Source organism: Dermacentor variabilis, chromosome 9, assembly GCF_050947875.1.
Source record: "Dermacentor variabilis isolate Ectoservices chromosome 9, ASM5094787v1, whole genome shotgun sequence".
NCBI classification, from domain to species: domain Eukaryota; kingdom Metazoa; phylum Arthropoda; class Arachnida; order Ixodida; family Ixodidae; genus Dermacentor; species Dermacentor variabilis.
Window position 1 is genome coordinate 44,215,407 of NC_134576.1, and position 16,794 is coordinate 44,232,200.

Sequence of the window (16,794 nt, forward strand, 5' to 3'; positions counted from 1 at the left end):
TGGCTCATCGCATCATGGCAGAAATATTAAACTTCAACAGGATTATGGAGCTCTACGCACCAAAACTACAATCGGATTATGAGGCACGCCGGCAGACACCGGAATAGTTTTGACACCGTGATGTTCTTTAACGATGCCAGAACCGTAAGTGCACGTGCTTTTTTTATTTCGCCCTCGTCTAAATGCGGCTGCCATGGTTAGAACCAAATGCGCGACCTCTGGCAATTCCATAGCCGCAACGCAACAGCGGCGGGCGCAGAAATTTTGATTTGACGGTCGATCGCTTCCGTAGTGTCGCCTGCACCCTGCAGCGCGCTTTAATCACTACGGCTCTGCTTCTGCATGCCCTGCGTAGTTTGTCCACTTGGCATATCTGCATGGTGTTTATTTTTCAGAAATACCAGGAACGTACTGTACCTTACCTTGAAATTAAAGGGCACCTCCAGCGATTTTTCGTTGTCAATGGATGTCGATGAAATTCCCTGGGTGCGTTCCTGGGAACACTTACGTCATGTCCTCAATAAAACAGGTTTTAGAGTTGCAGATAATTTTTTTTTTGCAAACGAACCTAATTAATTTCATCTAACGCCCTATCTTACCATCACTTCAGTTATAGGCCACATTGTGTATGACGTCAGGAGTGTTCCATGCAGAGGATGCCTGGATCATGCAGGCGATACCGACGAGTGCGTTGAGGAGTCGATGATCGTGTGCTTGTGCACGGCGCGAGCTGTTGCTGTCGCGAGATGTTGCTTTCTCTTTGGACGGGCAAGTGATGGGGGCGGAAAGCGGAGTTGCGTTGTTGGCTGCACAAACTTCAGCCCTCGTCATCCGCACAGACAGTTTTAGCCGATGCCGATCGCGTTCAGCAGATGTTAAACCTATATATCAAAGTCGCGGAGTTCGTGCGCCTACTGCTGGCGGAGCTGAGCAGCTGACCTGAAGCGAATTATGCCAATACGATGAAAAAACTGCTTCTGCAGTCCAGCTTTGGCCATACGGATTTGAAATAAACCATTCCTCATTTCGCACAGTGCATGTACAAAAAGCGAGAAGCGATAACACGCAGCAGTATTGACATAATGCTGCCAGCCACACTAGTCGGCACTTCCCTCAATTAAATGCGACTACCAAAATGGGTGTCTTTTTACCAAACCCAGTACTTAGCTTCCGAGGTGCACTGCTTGCATCATATGGGAAGCAAGCGTAGGTCCCCCCCCCCCCCCCATTCGATACAGCTGCCTAAATAACCGCCTCGTTCAGCTGCCAACGTTGTCAATACAGGCATCGGCGTTTCCGCGAGAAAACTACGCGTTCTCTAAATGAACGATCATACGGAAAAATGCTCATCTGTGTCTGCTTTACGGAACATATTGTGTTGGTGAAGAGAATACTAAGAACGATAAGAAGCCAGGATAACGCTTTTGCTCTTTTTTGCACTTTGTTGCTTATTTAAAATTATTTTCGAGTTTGCGGAACAATTCTACTAGCAGGAGCAGCAGAACAGCAACAGGAAAGTCGAAGGAAGAGGCAAAGAGAGGCTACGCTTTCAAAATGGTGTCTTCATGTAGCCGACATGAAGAAGCGCTTGATGGTCATATCACATCTGCTCGAATTCCTTTGAAAAAAAACGTGGAGTACGTCAATTCACCTGACTAAGCACGCCAGGCCTGACATCAGGTTAACCTCTCCCAAGATACCTTCAAACTCTTACTCTCCCCATCTCCCTTCGGTGGACAGACTTGGTTCCCAGCAGACTTAGTTCTCAGATCTCGACCACCCTTATTACTATACTGTTGAGCGAATTTAAATTCAACTTCAAGCATTTACACAGAGTAGTTACACTCTAAACTTATAGGTATTCTGACATAATATTCGCACGACTAATGAAAAACGAATTCCAAATTAACTGAATATCAAGATATTAGAAACGCCGCGAAGAACGAGAGAACGCCGCGGAATCATGCTGTACCTCAGGAATTGAGTGCGAAAGTGTGGTTTGAGGATGCACGTGACAGACCATGACTCTATCTCAATCATTCACGTGTTGCCTAAATTGGTCTCTTGAAAAAACCTTCTGTAATAGACATATGTAGCCCTTTTGTAGCGAGAAGGATAGCTTGAAATGAACGTTAAACAACATGACCAATGCATGAGCTTGTGTATAAAACATACGTAAGACGTCATGTTGTTTTCCCTTACTTTAACCCTATCTAATGTTTGAGGAATATCGATTTGTTCGACTGTCAAAAGTCTGTAAACGAATTTTTCAATGCTAAGGTATTTCACAGTTTTCATAATTCCTCTTTCAATAATTTCGTTTACAAATTAAAGCTTTGATACCAACAAAGACTGAATTGGAACACGCGGTAAGCTTCTTTCAATTCGTTCAATTGGCTCTTAAGAGGAAGCTTTAGCTAGTGCACAACTCCGACGCGGCCTATTCAAATACAAGTAAAAAGCAAGAACACTTCTCTGACATACCAGCTGGACAAATTCTAATCAAATTTGTTGTATTTGAGAGAGAAAGTTAAATAGTAAGGACTGTTGGAAGCGAAATTTCGATTTAAGGCCTGAATATTGTAAAAGAAATTAATTTCAAAAATTTGGGAGTTCGTAAAAAAGTAGAAGCACGAAGTTGACAAATTAATGCCTCTGCTTGAAGGACACATATCGCGGTTCTATAAGCATCATCCATTAGATGATTTAAAGAGGAAAAATTTGACATGTCAGTTTATATCTTTGAATTTGTTACGTTGTGCAGAAGGGTTGTGCAAAAAATTATATTTCCATATTACTAAGTTTCTTAGTATTCATGTATAACATATCAATTTTTTCCGCTTTAGATGTACTATTAGATGCAATTCACATAATATCGGTATCATTTCTGATCGCCGAGTTACATCGTTGTACACTTGATAGTAACGTTTTATCGAAATTCGTAATTTTAGGTAATTTTTAATAAAGAAAGTGATAACCTAAATCAAATGTTTGAAACAAATGGTCACTAGATTTTAAGTTTTCGTTTTAGATGCAACAAACTTCGTTAAATTTGGTGCAGTGGTTGCCGAGAAAAACAAATTCTCCTTTTAAATGTATTTGGTGGGAGCACCCGAGCTCAAGCTTCCTCTTAAAGACTTCGAGTTTTCAGACAGTTAAGTTCTTTTAGGGATATTTCACCGGAAAATACTGGTTCGGCCACAGCTATAATTGCGTTGATCATTCAAAATGTAGCAGAACCGTGGATCCAAATTAATTTGTTGTAAGGTTTTACACATACCTTAAAGATATGGTCTGAGGCACGGCGTACTGGAAGGCCGCTGAGTGTGTCAATTAGCTGTGGTTCTTTAACGTGCACCCGTTGTGCGGCAGATGTACGTTCCTGCGTCCGTGGCTCTATCCGATGGAACGACATCGCCACCGCTCAGATCGCACCCGCGAACTCGCGGTCAGCGCCGCAACCCCATAACTACTCTGCTACCACGGCAGGTAACTGGGGATCCGGGTGCAGCGTTTCTTTAAAACACGACCGTCTCCTTACCTGGAATACCGACGTAACCTTCAATCGATAAAGAACTGGCAGGAAGACGTAGACAATGAAGGGTGTGGTGAATGCCATGGCAACAATGTTCCAAACAAAGTGCAGACCATAGGCATACTGATGTGCCGACAAGCTGACCACGCCGACACCCGTTGCCACCGAGGCCAGCAGGGACACAGCAAGAGACCACGCAGGGAGGGTGCGGCCACCCAGGAAGACGTCTTCGTGCTGAAGTCCAGAGTGGGCGGAAGCGGGGCTCTTCGGACCAGCCCTTCTCAAGGAGAAGTACAGGCCAAGGGCAAAGCTGAACGCCGTGAGAAGGCAGAACACTGCGTAGTCAGCTGGATGGAACCCCATGTCAGGTGACCCGCTTTTGGCGTAGAGCTCGAACCTTGTGGATTGGTTGTTCACGACACCCTACGGGATAGCAATGGAAAGTGGTATATATACGATTTCACAAGGCTTATCCAGAAAAAATAAAGAAAGGATCTAAACACAAACGAAATGTTTCAGATCAATAAAGCTGAATGCGAACTACCTGTGCGCCTCTAGTATCAATCAGCAGAGCATAATAGTTGGACGTAATAGTTGTGTGGAAACCCGCAAGGTGCAGACAAGTAATTAATAAAGGTAAAATGAGACATCCACCCAAACGTAGCTAAGTGCTCCAAAGGAAAGCCATACGGGTTCCTCGAAAGAAAATCTTCGCAGTTGAAGGAAGATTCGTCCTGGTCTGGGGCCACCGCCTTTCCAAGGCAGCCGATCTACCATCTGAGCTAACCAGGCAGGTAGCAGATGGCAGGCGAAGTCGAATTTATCAACAACTCAGAAGCAAAGGCAAGAGTTGAACGTAATAGTTCTGCGGAAACCCGCAAGGTGGAGAGAAGTAATCAAGACTTACATAAAAACTTAATACTTGCGGGTTTGCGCATAACTATTACGCCCAACTCTTGCCTGTGCTGCTGAGTTGTTGAGAAATTCGACTTCGCCTGCCGTCTGCTAGCCGCCTGGTTAGCTCACATGTTAGAGCGGCTGCCCCGGGAAGGCGATGGTCCCGTGTTCGAGTCCCGGACCAGGACGAATTTTTCATCAACTGCGAAGCTTTTCTTTCCAGGAACCCTTATGGGTTTCCGTTGTAGCACATAGCTATGTTTGTGTGGATGTCTCATTTTCCCTTTATTAAGAGCCTAATAGCCTAGCTGCTATCGATGGCCCTAATTTTTTGCGTCTGGTGTTTTCTTATTTCCAACACGCCGATGTAACCAGGAATTACCATTCTCAGATCACTCAGTTCCAATTCTTCAAGAGGACGGCTTCCAGCAGTGAACATCAATGGCATCAAAAATTACTATCGTTAAACGCTATGAAAATGGCAAGCAAATGTAAATTACTAACAACAAATGTGTTATTTGTTGAGTGAAAACACTTGGCTGGTTGTGAATTAATTTGTTAACAAAGGTGCATTGCCATAAAGTTGTGTTACTGCAGGAATAGTATATAATTAAAGTGGAGCCACTATTTAAAGGATATGCTCAAACTGTGCATTACTCTTTTTAGCGTTTTAGTTGATTGAAGCATCTGTGTGAAGTGTACTTACAAGGAAGTAGTCTGTATATGCTAAGGCAGTACATGCGTGTGTTTGTGTTTACTTATTTTTGAGCTCGATCGTGATGTTTGTTTAAAAACTACAGACGCGCAACACGTGCACACTTGTGCTTGCAACTTTTTAGGTCTATATACCTGCATCTGCCTCATTACGTTGCCTGCGCATTGAATCCTTTTATTTTTGCAAAACACAGCATGCAAGCCACTGAAAATGTTTAAGTGGCGGTCCCACTGCGGCGGCAAGCGTTTCTCATTTTAGATAATGTTTGTGGAAGCATTGTGCTTTCTGCGTTTATTGGACGGATGTGAATTACATTAGCTTGCTTTTTGCGCTCTCCAATGACTACTAGTTTTATCCCATAGACTGACTCGTTACCTCACGGCAATCAAAGCAGTTTCAGCAAAAAACTGAATTTTTGATGTGCTAGACTGTTTGTACTGCGTTTTCGGCAAAGCGATTTAACATAACAATATGAACTTTACTGTATCTTTAAATGAATTCTTGTACAAGGTTTCTATGTGGAGATATTGTATATAAAGCAATCAGAACATTATATAGGCGCTAGTGAAAATGTGAAAAAGGATAAAAGTTCATGAATTAAAATATTTTGTCCTTTTCAACGTAAAACAACCATTTTTAGTGGTTTTCTAGGCCACAATGCACTTATCATCTATGTGAAGTTGTGCTCTGTGGAATAGTTCGCGAGTTATTATTACTTTTTGGCAACTTATGGCTATACTTTGTCGCGCATTACCGAAGATAGTGCAAAACTATTTAAGCTGAAACTGAAATTTTCAGTAATCATGCAGCAAGCCCTTCTCTCCGATTATATGAAGAGAATTGTATTATGTTGATTAAGGTATATACAAGGGAGCAGTGATTTTGGCTAGTTTTTCTGCTGGCCATATTCGAGTAAATTCACATTATTTTTCATGTACACGCAAATTCACAACGAGTGTTGCACATTAGTAGAGCAATACAATATCTTGTAATTACTAGCACTCACGAGTTTTACTAAGAAGTGCTTGAAACAAAAGATTTCCAATAAATAATAAATCTCACAGGCGTGTTTGCTGGTGGCGCCATCTGTGCAAAAAATATAAAGCTGTTTCACCTTCGTTCCAACATTTTTCAAATGTGGCGGCACGAAAGATTACAAAGCGGGCAAAACGCGAATGAATTATTTTTCTAGATTTGAGTGTTTGGCTCACTCTAGTCGTCGTGCCTCCCCCACATTCCTTCAAGCACACGTGTCTCCAACCACCCATTAAGGTAGTCAAATGAGAGCTCACTGAATTATTGCTGCTGGGAGAAAAAATGAAAGAAAAAAGAAAGCGCCATGCGCGGTACATCATGAGTGCATGTCAGCTAGCCAGGAGTTTAGACTAGTCCGTCATTGTGCCAATGAGAATTGCAGATAAAGGTTCTAGAAATTTTCTGGGGGCTCACTTTTGTTCGCAGGTGGCGTACAAGCCTTTTTGAAGTGTACACAGAACTTGCCCTCGCCTCCTTCTATTTGCGAGTCTCGTACGACGATACCTTCAAACTTGCTTTCCCCACGCGGTGAGGTGCGACACATTTGGCATTGTACTGTGCTTGCTCTATTCTACGAGAGGCCGATTGAACAATAGGATTAGCAACAAACGATGAGCGAGCCTTATTTACTCGCTTGCATGCAGTGAAAAGTGCGATGGCTGCGTAAGCTGTAGCATTCCGTGCCGCGGTCAACAAACCAAATGTCACGTTTTCCGACGCCCAATGAAGTTTTGAAACGCGTTACTTCCAGTAGGTGGTCTTCTCGTTGAAAGATATATCGCATTTACCCGCGCAATCATCGCAAATATGGAGGCTCCTTATTATTTCAAAACTACATTTATCCTTATCACTTTTAGTCCGTATGATTTCAAAATATGTTCATGCGCATTTCTAGCTGCCATGGTTCCCTAATTTCCTCTTTTATTTTGCCATTTGATTATGCAGCCGAAACAACATTTTGGTGCACAACTGAATAATTTTCATTGTTGCCTTGTGCACTTCCACAAACGGTTATATAAACAATAATGTTAGCAGGGAATTAATGAAAATGATCTTGAAGGGGGGAGGGGGGGGGGCTTCTGAACGCAGGAAAATTGGGATGAGCTCGCGCGGCAGATGCGCGATCCCATACTATATTACAGTTCTCAAGCAATGAAACGACAACGACCAAAAGAAAGGCTCAAAATGAATATATATTTAAGACATTTCGGCTTCGCTAGGGAAGTCTTGTTCATAATGGGTTGAAGATAATTTCATGGAAGCCTATGTATTTACCGCGTGACGTAGGCAGTGCGTGTACGGCTGGGGGGAGAGTTCCCCTCACTTCGATAGAGCGTGTCGTGTAACGTGTTTTCTGTATCTCCAACGATTCTTGATACAGCCGCGATTTCAAGTTTTTTTCTTGGCCGATAGTTCTTCAGCGCTCCCAGTCAATATTGCGGCCCGTAGCATCTGTGTGCTCGGCAGGGGTATTCGAAACTGTTCGTTTCCTTTCGACATCGTCCTGATGCTGCCTCAGACCCTGTCTGAAGTTGCCCGATTCGCCGATTTATGCGTGGTCGTAATCTGCGCAGGGTATCTTGTAAACTATGCCAGGAAACGACTCTCTCGGAAGCCTGTCCTTACCGCGCACGAGTGCCTGCTTCAGCTTACACACCGACATGTGTGCCACCTCGACGTCATAACTGCGCATAAATGAGGCAGCAGCGGTCAGAATCGAACCTGCGACCTAGAGCAGTGCCATAGGCGCAAAGTTGCCGCGACAGACCCAAAGGTGTTGATCTAACGTGCGACAAGTTGATTTGATTGACTGATTCGACGAACTGTTTCCTTTCGCGCGAACCTATACTTTATTGCTCAGTAAGCCGTAAATATGTTCTCATTGGCGGAAACAAGGAAGGACGGAAGGGACCAAGGGGAGCCCCATTACCTTCCGTCATTTCTTGTTTGCGCAAAACGATCATATTTATGGTCTACTCAACAATAGGTACCGACTAGCGCAGCAACACGTACATCTTTACTATACAAGTTGTAATTACCGGAACCGGTGCAATTATGTACAATGCATGAAGCGGAGCGGTACGATGAGGCTAGTGGAAGAACTTCGCACTTCTAATGGTAGTGGGTTTAACAACTAGTGGGTTTCAGTTATTTTTCTTTTATTAGAGTTTATAGCGCTTTGGGTAGGGGGTATGATGCGTGCCACTGTTAAGACGAAGCTTTAGCTCGAGTGCTCCCATCTAAATACATTTAAAAGGAGACTTCGTTTTTCTCGGCAACCATGCACCATATTTGACGAGGTTTGTTGAATTTAAAAGGAAAACTTAAAATCTAGTTACTGTTGGTTTCGAATTTTTGAGTTAGGTAGTCAATCTTTTAGTAAAAATCGACAAATATCGGAAATTTTCAAAGAACGAAACTACCAAGTTTACAACATTGTAACTCAGCAACAAAAGAAACGATAATACAATTCTGTGAATTGCATCTAATAGTACATCTAAAGCGGACAGAATTGATATGTTACACATCAATATAAAAAATTTAATAATATGAAAATACCGCTTTTGCGGAACCATTGGTACCAACGTAACCAATTCCCGTAAGATATAAAATGACATATTGAATTTGTCCGCTTTGAATGATCAAATGGATGCCATTTACAGAACCACGATTTCTGTTCTTGATTGAGAGCTCTGATTTTGTAAAATTCGTCCTATTTTTTTTCAAACGGTCGAATATTTGAAAATCTTTTTTAACAAAATTAAAGCCCTAAAGGGAAATTGCGTTTGCAACTTTCACTAGAATTTAACTTTCTCTCTCAAATGCAACAAGTTTCATTAAAATCGGTCCAGGAGTTATCTAAGAAAAACGTTTTTGCGTTTGGCATGTATTTTAATAGGCCGCGTTAGAGTTGGGCCCGAGCTAAAGCTTCCTCTTAATGCAGAATTGAAGAACTGAGCTCGTGGAAGCGATGTACTGTTTAATAATTGTGTTGGTACTGTCTTGCAGACATTTGACGCAGAAATCTTAGCAAGAAGAACAATGGTCAAACGAAGAAACAAATGTTTCTGGGGCCCGTTCAGAAAATATAGCGTAGCGTATGCACCATGCAGCAGAGATATATCATAGCTTTTGACGTGCGAGCTTCCTGGGAGAGGTTTCACACTGCCCACAATGATTACTTTGAGAGACCCAAAAGCAACCAAAAGCCACCACTAAACAAATAAAACAAAATCACCTGATCACTTGCTCTTCACTAAGCATGGCTGAATCGTGTGGCACTGATTGGCCTTTGTTTTGGAGTCACTACAGCACATTGCTTTGAAGCCAGAATTTAGCCAAGTACGAACATATCCACCACACAAGCAGTTGCACACTGTTTCCTCTGCATTGAGGGCACGCACTTTTCCCCATCCTACTTTAGGCTTCCCGTGCGGGTGCTTGCGCAGCTGGCGCTTTGTCGCTGAAAACGCATCTGCTGAGAATTTATTCCAGCAGCTTCACTCTATGGTGACTCAACCTCAAGCTTTTAGTTCTGAGACAAAAAAAAACAAATACGTATCCAAAGATCGCATACCGGAAGCAGCTGGTAATAAACAGGCGCTCTGTAAATAATCTTTTGCAGTGCTGCGTCAGAGCCGCGTGAATTCCTTGCTTGTTTATTAAAGGCAAAACGTCCTCGGCATGTGCTTCACCTGAATGGGGTGGTATGCTCTAAAATATGATAGTAGGCTTAATTTTTTTTTAAATGAGGTCGTTACAGACGTATTATTTATTGGCGTTTTGTTCTCGTGACGTACTTAGTCACTGTCAATGTGAAATTAGAAAGTAAAAAGAGAATGAATGGACGTGAACACTTGGCAGCACTACTAAAACATGGCCCTAGTGCTCGCATAATAACAGTAATTCCTTTCTGTATTTCAGCAAACACTGTTTCCCACTGTATATTTATATTGAAACAACGCCTCAGATAGCTGTCATGGCCCCTATGCATAAGCCTACTATTTTCATAAAATCTTCCTTACCTTTATAAGCAAGGCGCAAAACTTATTTCTGCTACATTAAATAATTGCAATTAGGTTATATTACGGATGGCCACAACCGAGCAACCTTAGATATGCACGAGCTTCCCTGTTCAGTAAAACAAAACTGCCTTAAACATAGCCATCGTAGTCTTTTTTTTTCAGTGCGCTTTGCGTTCGTCGACGCCGCCCAATACGGTTTGTGCGACAGGTTCGTGGCGGCCGTGGTGGATGACAGGGGCAAACTTCTCACCGCCGCGTCTCTGCGGGGCTCGTCCCCGGCACTGGCGGACTAGGTCGCGGTGGCCCTCGCCCTCCGGGATAGTAGCAGACCGCAGGTCTACACGGATTCCCGGGTGGTGGTCAGCGCCTTCGCCGCGGGTTCGTTCTTGAGGGAGGTGGCCGCCCTGCTTTGCGTCCAAACGCCAACGAGCTGGCCCACGCCCGCGCGCATGAAGTCGCCCACCGCGCCAGGGAGGCGCCGCTCGCAGGCGCGGATGCGGACGCGAGGCTTCACAAGGACTCGCTCCACACCTTCAACGAGACTACGTAGCACTATCTTCTCGGCAGGAGGGTCTACCTGCCGCCCCACGTCTAGCTCTGTAGACCTCAGTCTTCCACCCTTCGTATGCTGCAGACCGTGTCCTGTCCAAGCCTAGTCAGGGTCAGCAGGTACGCGGACTCGTTGGAGCCCGATTTTCCGGATTGCGAAGGTCCCTTCTGCACTTTAGAACACACGTTCTGGCGGTGTCCCTCGTCACGGGACCACGATCATATCCACCGAAGAATAGTGGGAGGAGGCGTATAAGAGCTCCAACCTCGCCGCGCAGCTACGGGCCGTCCGGAGGGCCCGCGGCGCGGCGGTCAGGCATGGCCTGCCCGTCCCGACGTGCGAGCGGCCCGCAGCAGCTCCTGCCTCGTAAGGGGGGGGGGGCGGTTCGCAGTCGCTTCTCAGGATCTTAATGAAGTTGATCGCCTGCCTGCCGGCGCTTCGCGTCGATCGGTTTATCGCCAAGCAAACTGCGCCACTCCCGGAGGCGACGCAGTCAAATCTGGGCCAATCTTCGAAAGAGTAAAAGCACTTGACGGCACTTCAATGCCCTCTATTCTGGCTCTATTCAAAACACTGCTGGAAACAGCGTTATCAAATGCGATGAAATGGCGGAACAATCCTGATAGCAGTGCAATATATGTACTCTAGTCAGGTTTTTAATGCAGCATGTAATCCGGGCACAACTTGGAGCCCGCGCCATGTGATTGGGGTGGACCGAAGTCGCTGACTGTTGTGTTTATAGTGACTCGGAATCTCTCACTATGCGGACCTATTGCTTCGCTGCCTTCTCAACGTCTGGCATCAGTGTCCCGCCGAGTATACGCAGACGAAGGGCCATCTGAGCCCATGTGAACCCATTCGCATGTGAACAGCTGCCGCGTGCACATGGGAATGGCGTGACGAAAACATTTGCGTCGGGGAGCGCAGATTGACGGGAGGAGGTAAAAACCTGCGGCCGTAGGGCATTGCTACGAAGAACAGCTCGGACGTTAGCGGCGCTGCGTTAGGAGCGAAGCGCTTGTATAGTATTGGTCTGTAGTACGTCACAAATTGCGTTCGTGTAGTTCGTAATCATATATCATGATCATCAATATATTCCATTTATTTCAACCAAGGACGAAGGCCTGTCCCAGCGATCTCCAATTAGCCCTGTCTTGCGCTAGGTAATTCCAAATTTCCTTACTCCATCGGCCCACCTAGTTTTCTGCCGCCCTCGACTGCGCTTGCTTTCGCTTGGCACCCATTCTGTCAATGTAATGGTCCACCGGTTATCTGCCCAACGCTCTATTTTTTTTCTCTTAATGTCGACTAGAATATCAGCTATCCCCCTTTTCTCTTTGATCAGCAACGCTGTCTTCCTGTCTCTTAACGTCGCCAATTAATTTGTTTCATTCCAATGTTTTTTGCATGGTCGTTAACTTGTTCTCGAGCTCCTGTGCTAACTTTCACGTTTCTGGCGCATATGTTAGCTCTCTCGAAATCCAATGATAGCCAACTTTTCTTTTTAACAAACCTGTGGTGATTAACATAGATACACGTACTCCTCTACAGACTCTAGAGGCTGACTAGGGATCTTCAACTCTTGTTCCCTTGCCAGGCTATTGAGCATCATCTTTGTCTTCCCCATACTAATCTTCCATACCACTCGCACTCTTTCTCGAATAAGGTCCTCAATACTTTGTTGAAATTTGTACCCAGCGTCGCTGAGCAGCCAAATGTGATCTGCAATCCGCAGGTTGCTGAGATATTCACCGTTGACATTCCTTAGCCTTCCCAGTCTAATAGCTTGACTACGTCTAAGCTTGCAGGTAATAGCATTAGTCAGATTGTCTCCTTGCTTGACCTCTTTCTTCATAGTAACTTTCTACATTTCTTGTGGAGAACCAGTGTAGCTGAAGAATCTTTGTAGGTATTTCCAGATATTCACGTATATCTCCTGTACTCATTGATTACGCATTGCTTCCATGTCTATTGGTATCCCTAGAAAAATAAATCCCGTTTCATAATTTCTGAAGGCCATGAAAAGAGATTGATTGTACTCTGTATATTTCTCAATTATTCTTTTAATGACATGGACGTGAATCATTGTAGAATATAAGTTCCCGAAGGTAGCCTGTTCTCTTGGTTGATTATTTGGTAGATAGAAGCAAGTGTTTCTCAGATTGTGTGAGAAATTATCTTGATGAAAATTTATACAATACTGAAAGCAAGCAAATGCGCCTATAATTCTACAACTATTTACCGTCTTGCTTGTCATGGATATAATTATGTTGGCGATCAGACAGCAATATGGTATATTTGAAGCCTTGAGGCATTGCGTAAAAAAATCGGCAAGCTTTTCAAGCGTGAAATCTGCTCCAAATTTGAATAAATTCATTCCTATTCCATCTTGTCCTGCCACTTTCCTCCGGGGTCATATCTTGCGAAGGCCCTTCTAACATTATTACTAGTTATAGAAGGAGCCTCTGTATCCTGTTCATGAGTATTTAGAATGAAGGTAGCCTGGCTGCTCTGGGTACTGTACAGGTCTGTACAGAACTCTACAGCTCATATCATCCAATTGCTGATGACATTACCTTGCTTATCTTTTAGATCATACATCTTGCCTTGTTGCCAAGTTTTCTTCTCGCTGAGTTCATGTTGCGATCATTTTTACTTCTTCATGGATCTTTCTCATGTTATAATTTTGCATAACCCTTATTTCTTGTTGATCAGTTTTGACAGCTAGGCGAATTCTACCCAATCTATTGAGTTGAACGATTTCATGATTTGCCATATCTTTATTAACTGTTTCGTTTAATGGGAGAGCGATGCTTATTGATTGCCTTGGTGTATTACCTACCACTTCAGTTGCTGCTTCTTAAATCATCCTAGTTATGGTTTCATTCACTACTTCTATATTATCGTCATCTTCCCGTTTGAAAGCTGTATATTATTTGACGACACCAGTCTGAATTTGTCTGCTTTTATCTTTATTATGTCTAGGTTGGCCCCTTTCTTCTTGACTAAATATAATTTTTGTATCTTCAACGTGAGAGAAATGTTTGATCTCACTAACTTATAGCCGCTCCACTTTACCCTATCTAACACGCAATCTACGAAATTTGTTTCATTTCTTGTTTATCCATGAAATAGATTTCATATTCTCTGCCGATCCTGGCGTGGTATATCCAATGCGTACCGATCCCAGTATAGTTCAGCGTGACATAGAGGACATTTACTGATGTCTCAGTATAGAGGTATTATTGACGACATCTGCAAGGTGTATGTAGGCGGTAAACTTCAAGAGATACATCTCGCACTTTTCATGACATACAAACCAACTCAAGATTCTACCCATGACGTCAGACCGAAAGCGCCTCGGTATTGAGAAAGCGAGGAAAACGGCCGCCAGAGTGGATGTGGTTGTGTCGAAACGAATATTCACATCGTTCACGAAATGGGGAAATCAGCCTAATTCATTTTTATCTATTGCTTTAAGAAAAGCAATGCAGCCCCGTGCATGAAATCATATAGAACATACAATGGCACAAAGACATCTTTATAACAAGCAACCGTACCTATCTTAGCGAACCTTCATGTTCGGGGGTTCGTACAGTGCGTGGGGTCTCCATTATTTTTAACACGATTACCATTGTTTGTCTACTCTAGGCGTTTTAAATCTATCTATCTATCTATCTATCTATCTATCTATCTATCTATCTATCTATCTATCTATCTATCTATCTATCTATCTATCTATCTATCTATCTATCTATCCATTCATCCATCCGTCCATCTATCTATGAAGCCCTTCACGCCGACCCAAAGGCTCAAGTTACCAGCGCACAGCTCTCGTGGTCGTTTTATCCTTACCATTCCACCTACGTCATCTGATTGTCGTCATGAAGTCGTCATCCGATCTCCTATGCCAACGCAGTGGTCCAAATTATCTGATAGCATGGGCGACTAGATATTTTCGTGAGCTGGTCGTTGCATCATCGTCATTCCAGCTTTGTCACCCAACCACAGCTAAGCACGAGGTGGATAGACACAATCCCAGGTTCGGCGACCGCCTTTCGATGGCGGTGCAATGCAAAGTGCCCAGTACTTTGCATAGGCTGCTCGTTAAAGAATCTCAGGTGCTTGAAAACTTTTCCGAGTCCTCCCCGACAGCGTGCCTTATAATCACGTTAAGCTTATAATGTAATATAATATAATATATTAGACACCATAATTTTTCAGCTTTGTTATTCGGCTTTCGTCATGCCATCTTCACTCCTATGTTGTCATACAGTCGCGAGGCAGTCGTTCTCATATTGTCGTAGTGATGCCCTTGAGGTCGCTGCATCTCCGCTAGCCCAGCTTCGTTATGCGAGTCACTTCATGCCATCATCCTCACGCCATTATCTTCATACACTCGCTGTGATCCTATAGTCCTTATACCGTTGTCATCAGACTGTTCTCGTCATGCATTCTCTGTCATAGTGTTATCGTGATGACTTGGTAGTCATTCCAGCATCGTCATTCTAACTTCGTCAATGTACTCTCGTCATGTCGTCGTCATTACTTGAGAAACGTCATCTCATTGTCCTCATGCTGTCATCGTCACGCTGCCTTCTTCATTCGATCGAAGTCATTTGGGGTAATCATGCTATCGTCGTTCAGTCGTGTTCGTGCTGACTTTGTCATGCCATTGTATTCGCGGCATCAACGTCAGAAAGTCATTGTCATGTATTCCTTGACATGTCGCCATCATGCCGTTCTGCTGGTCATTGCCGTCGTTCAGTTGTAAGGCATTCATTGTCCTATAGTCTTCATGATGTCGTATTGGTCGTTTTATCACGGTCGCTTGAGCTTCGCCATCCTACTCTCGCAGTGTCGTCCTGCTCACGCCGTCGTCGTCATAGTTCTTGTGTTACAGTGGTCACGGTATCGTCGTCGTACACTCGTCGTCACCCCCTTGTCTTCATACGGTTGTGATGCTATTGTCATTGCGTCGTCGTTATACCGTGCATAAAAATTGTTGTTGCGCACAAACCGAAATTTATTATGGATCAGTTGCTTCCAACTAGCCTAAACCAGAATGATTCTTATTCACCCCATCATCATCATGGATTTGCTGTTAAGCCATAATTGTGGCACCCTCCTGGTCATTCTATTGTCATTCTAACTTCGCCATCACGCTCTCGTTATGCCATGATTGGGCTGGACGGAGCGGCAGCCATGCAGCCGCTTCAAAATCCCTTCTGGTTTGTTGTATAGATTCTGGCGTTCCTCAGCACGTGACTGCCCTTGGATTCTTTTCCGAAACTGTCGTGGTGCCTTTATCACCATGTTACGTCAGAGGTCGACACTGACGATAAGCTGGGGATGTGGAACAGAACCGTGGTCCTGGAAAGGAAATTCTTGATACCATTGCCGCCTTGTCGGCTAAAAGTGATGCATGCCATACCGAAGTAATGGGGATGCTATCTGACGTCCGAGCTAATCAGCGAGAACTTGAGGGAAAAGTTTCCAGCTTATCCAGTAGGCTCGCAACAGTTTAATCCCTTGTGGAATTATATGAAACAACTGAAAATAGTGATGATCTACCGAGAGTAGTTGAAGCTGTACGAGATCAAACTGCAGCAATGACTTCTCCGTTGGACCTGCTGGAAGACCGCTCTCGCCGGGACAACCTTATGTTCTACGGTATTCCTGACGTCCCAGCTGAGAACTGGTCTCAAATTGAAATTAAATTCAGAACGGCCTTACCAGTTTACTACACATAACTTTAATAGACGAAGCCATTTCCCGCGCCCACAGGCTGAGTTCCTACACAGTAAATGAACACCGGCCTATAATCATAAAATTCTCGTTCTCAAAGCATAAGCAAAAGCGTTTCACTGAGCGGAAAAAATTCAAAGGTTCTGGCATTTCTGTTAGCGAAGACTTCTGCCGCGGCACACGCTTGTCATATAAAAAGCTGATTGAATTCTGAAAGGCTAGGGGGCATAAATATATGCTACGCCTTAACCGTTAACAAATCTACGAAAAATTTACGTTTACTGTTCGA

At 44.0% G+C, this 16,794-nt stretch overlaps 1 protein-coding gene across 2 annotated transcripts in view; it reads right to left on the bottom strand.

The window, feature by feature from the left end:
* LOC142592644 (putative sodium-dependent multivitamin transporter) overlaps positions 1–9,587 on the bottom strand; it is a 117,237-nt gene extending 107,650 nt beyond the window's left edge. For both annotated transcript variants that reach the window (XM_075704203.1, XM_075704201.1), the window contains exons 1-2: positions 9,421–9,587; positions 3,542–3,958 (exon numbers count right to left, since the gene is read on the bottom strand). In XM_075704203.1, the coding sequence (XP_075560318.1) occupies positions 3,542–3,898 (357 nt within the window). In that variant the 5' untranslated portion in view covers positions 3,899–3,958; positions 9,421–9,587. The remainder of the gene's footprint in view (positions 1–3,541; positions 3,959–9,420) is intronic.
* Positions 9,588–16,794: the final 7,207 nt, after the last annotated feature.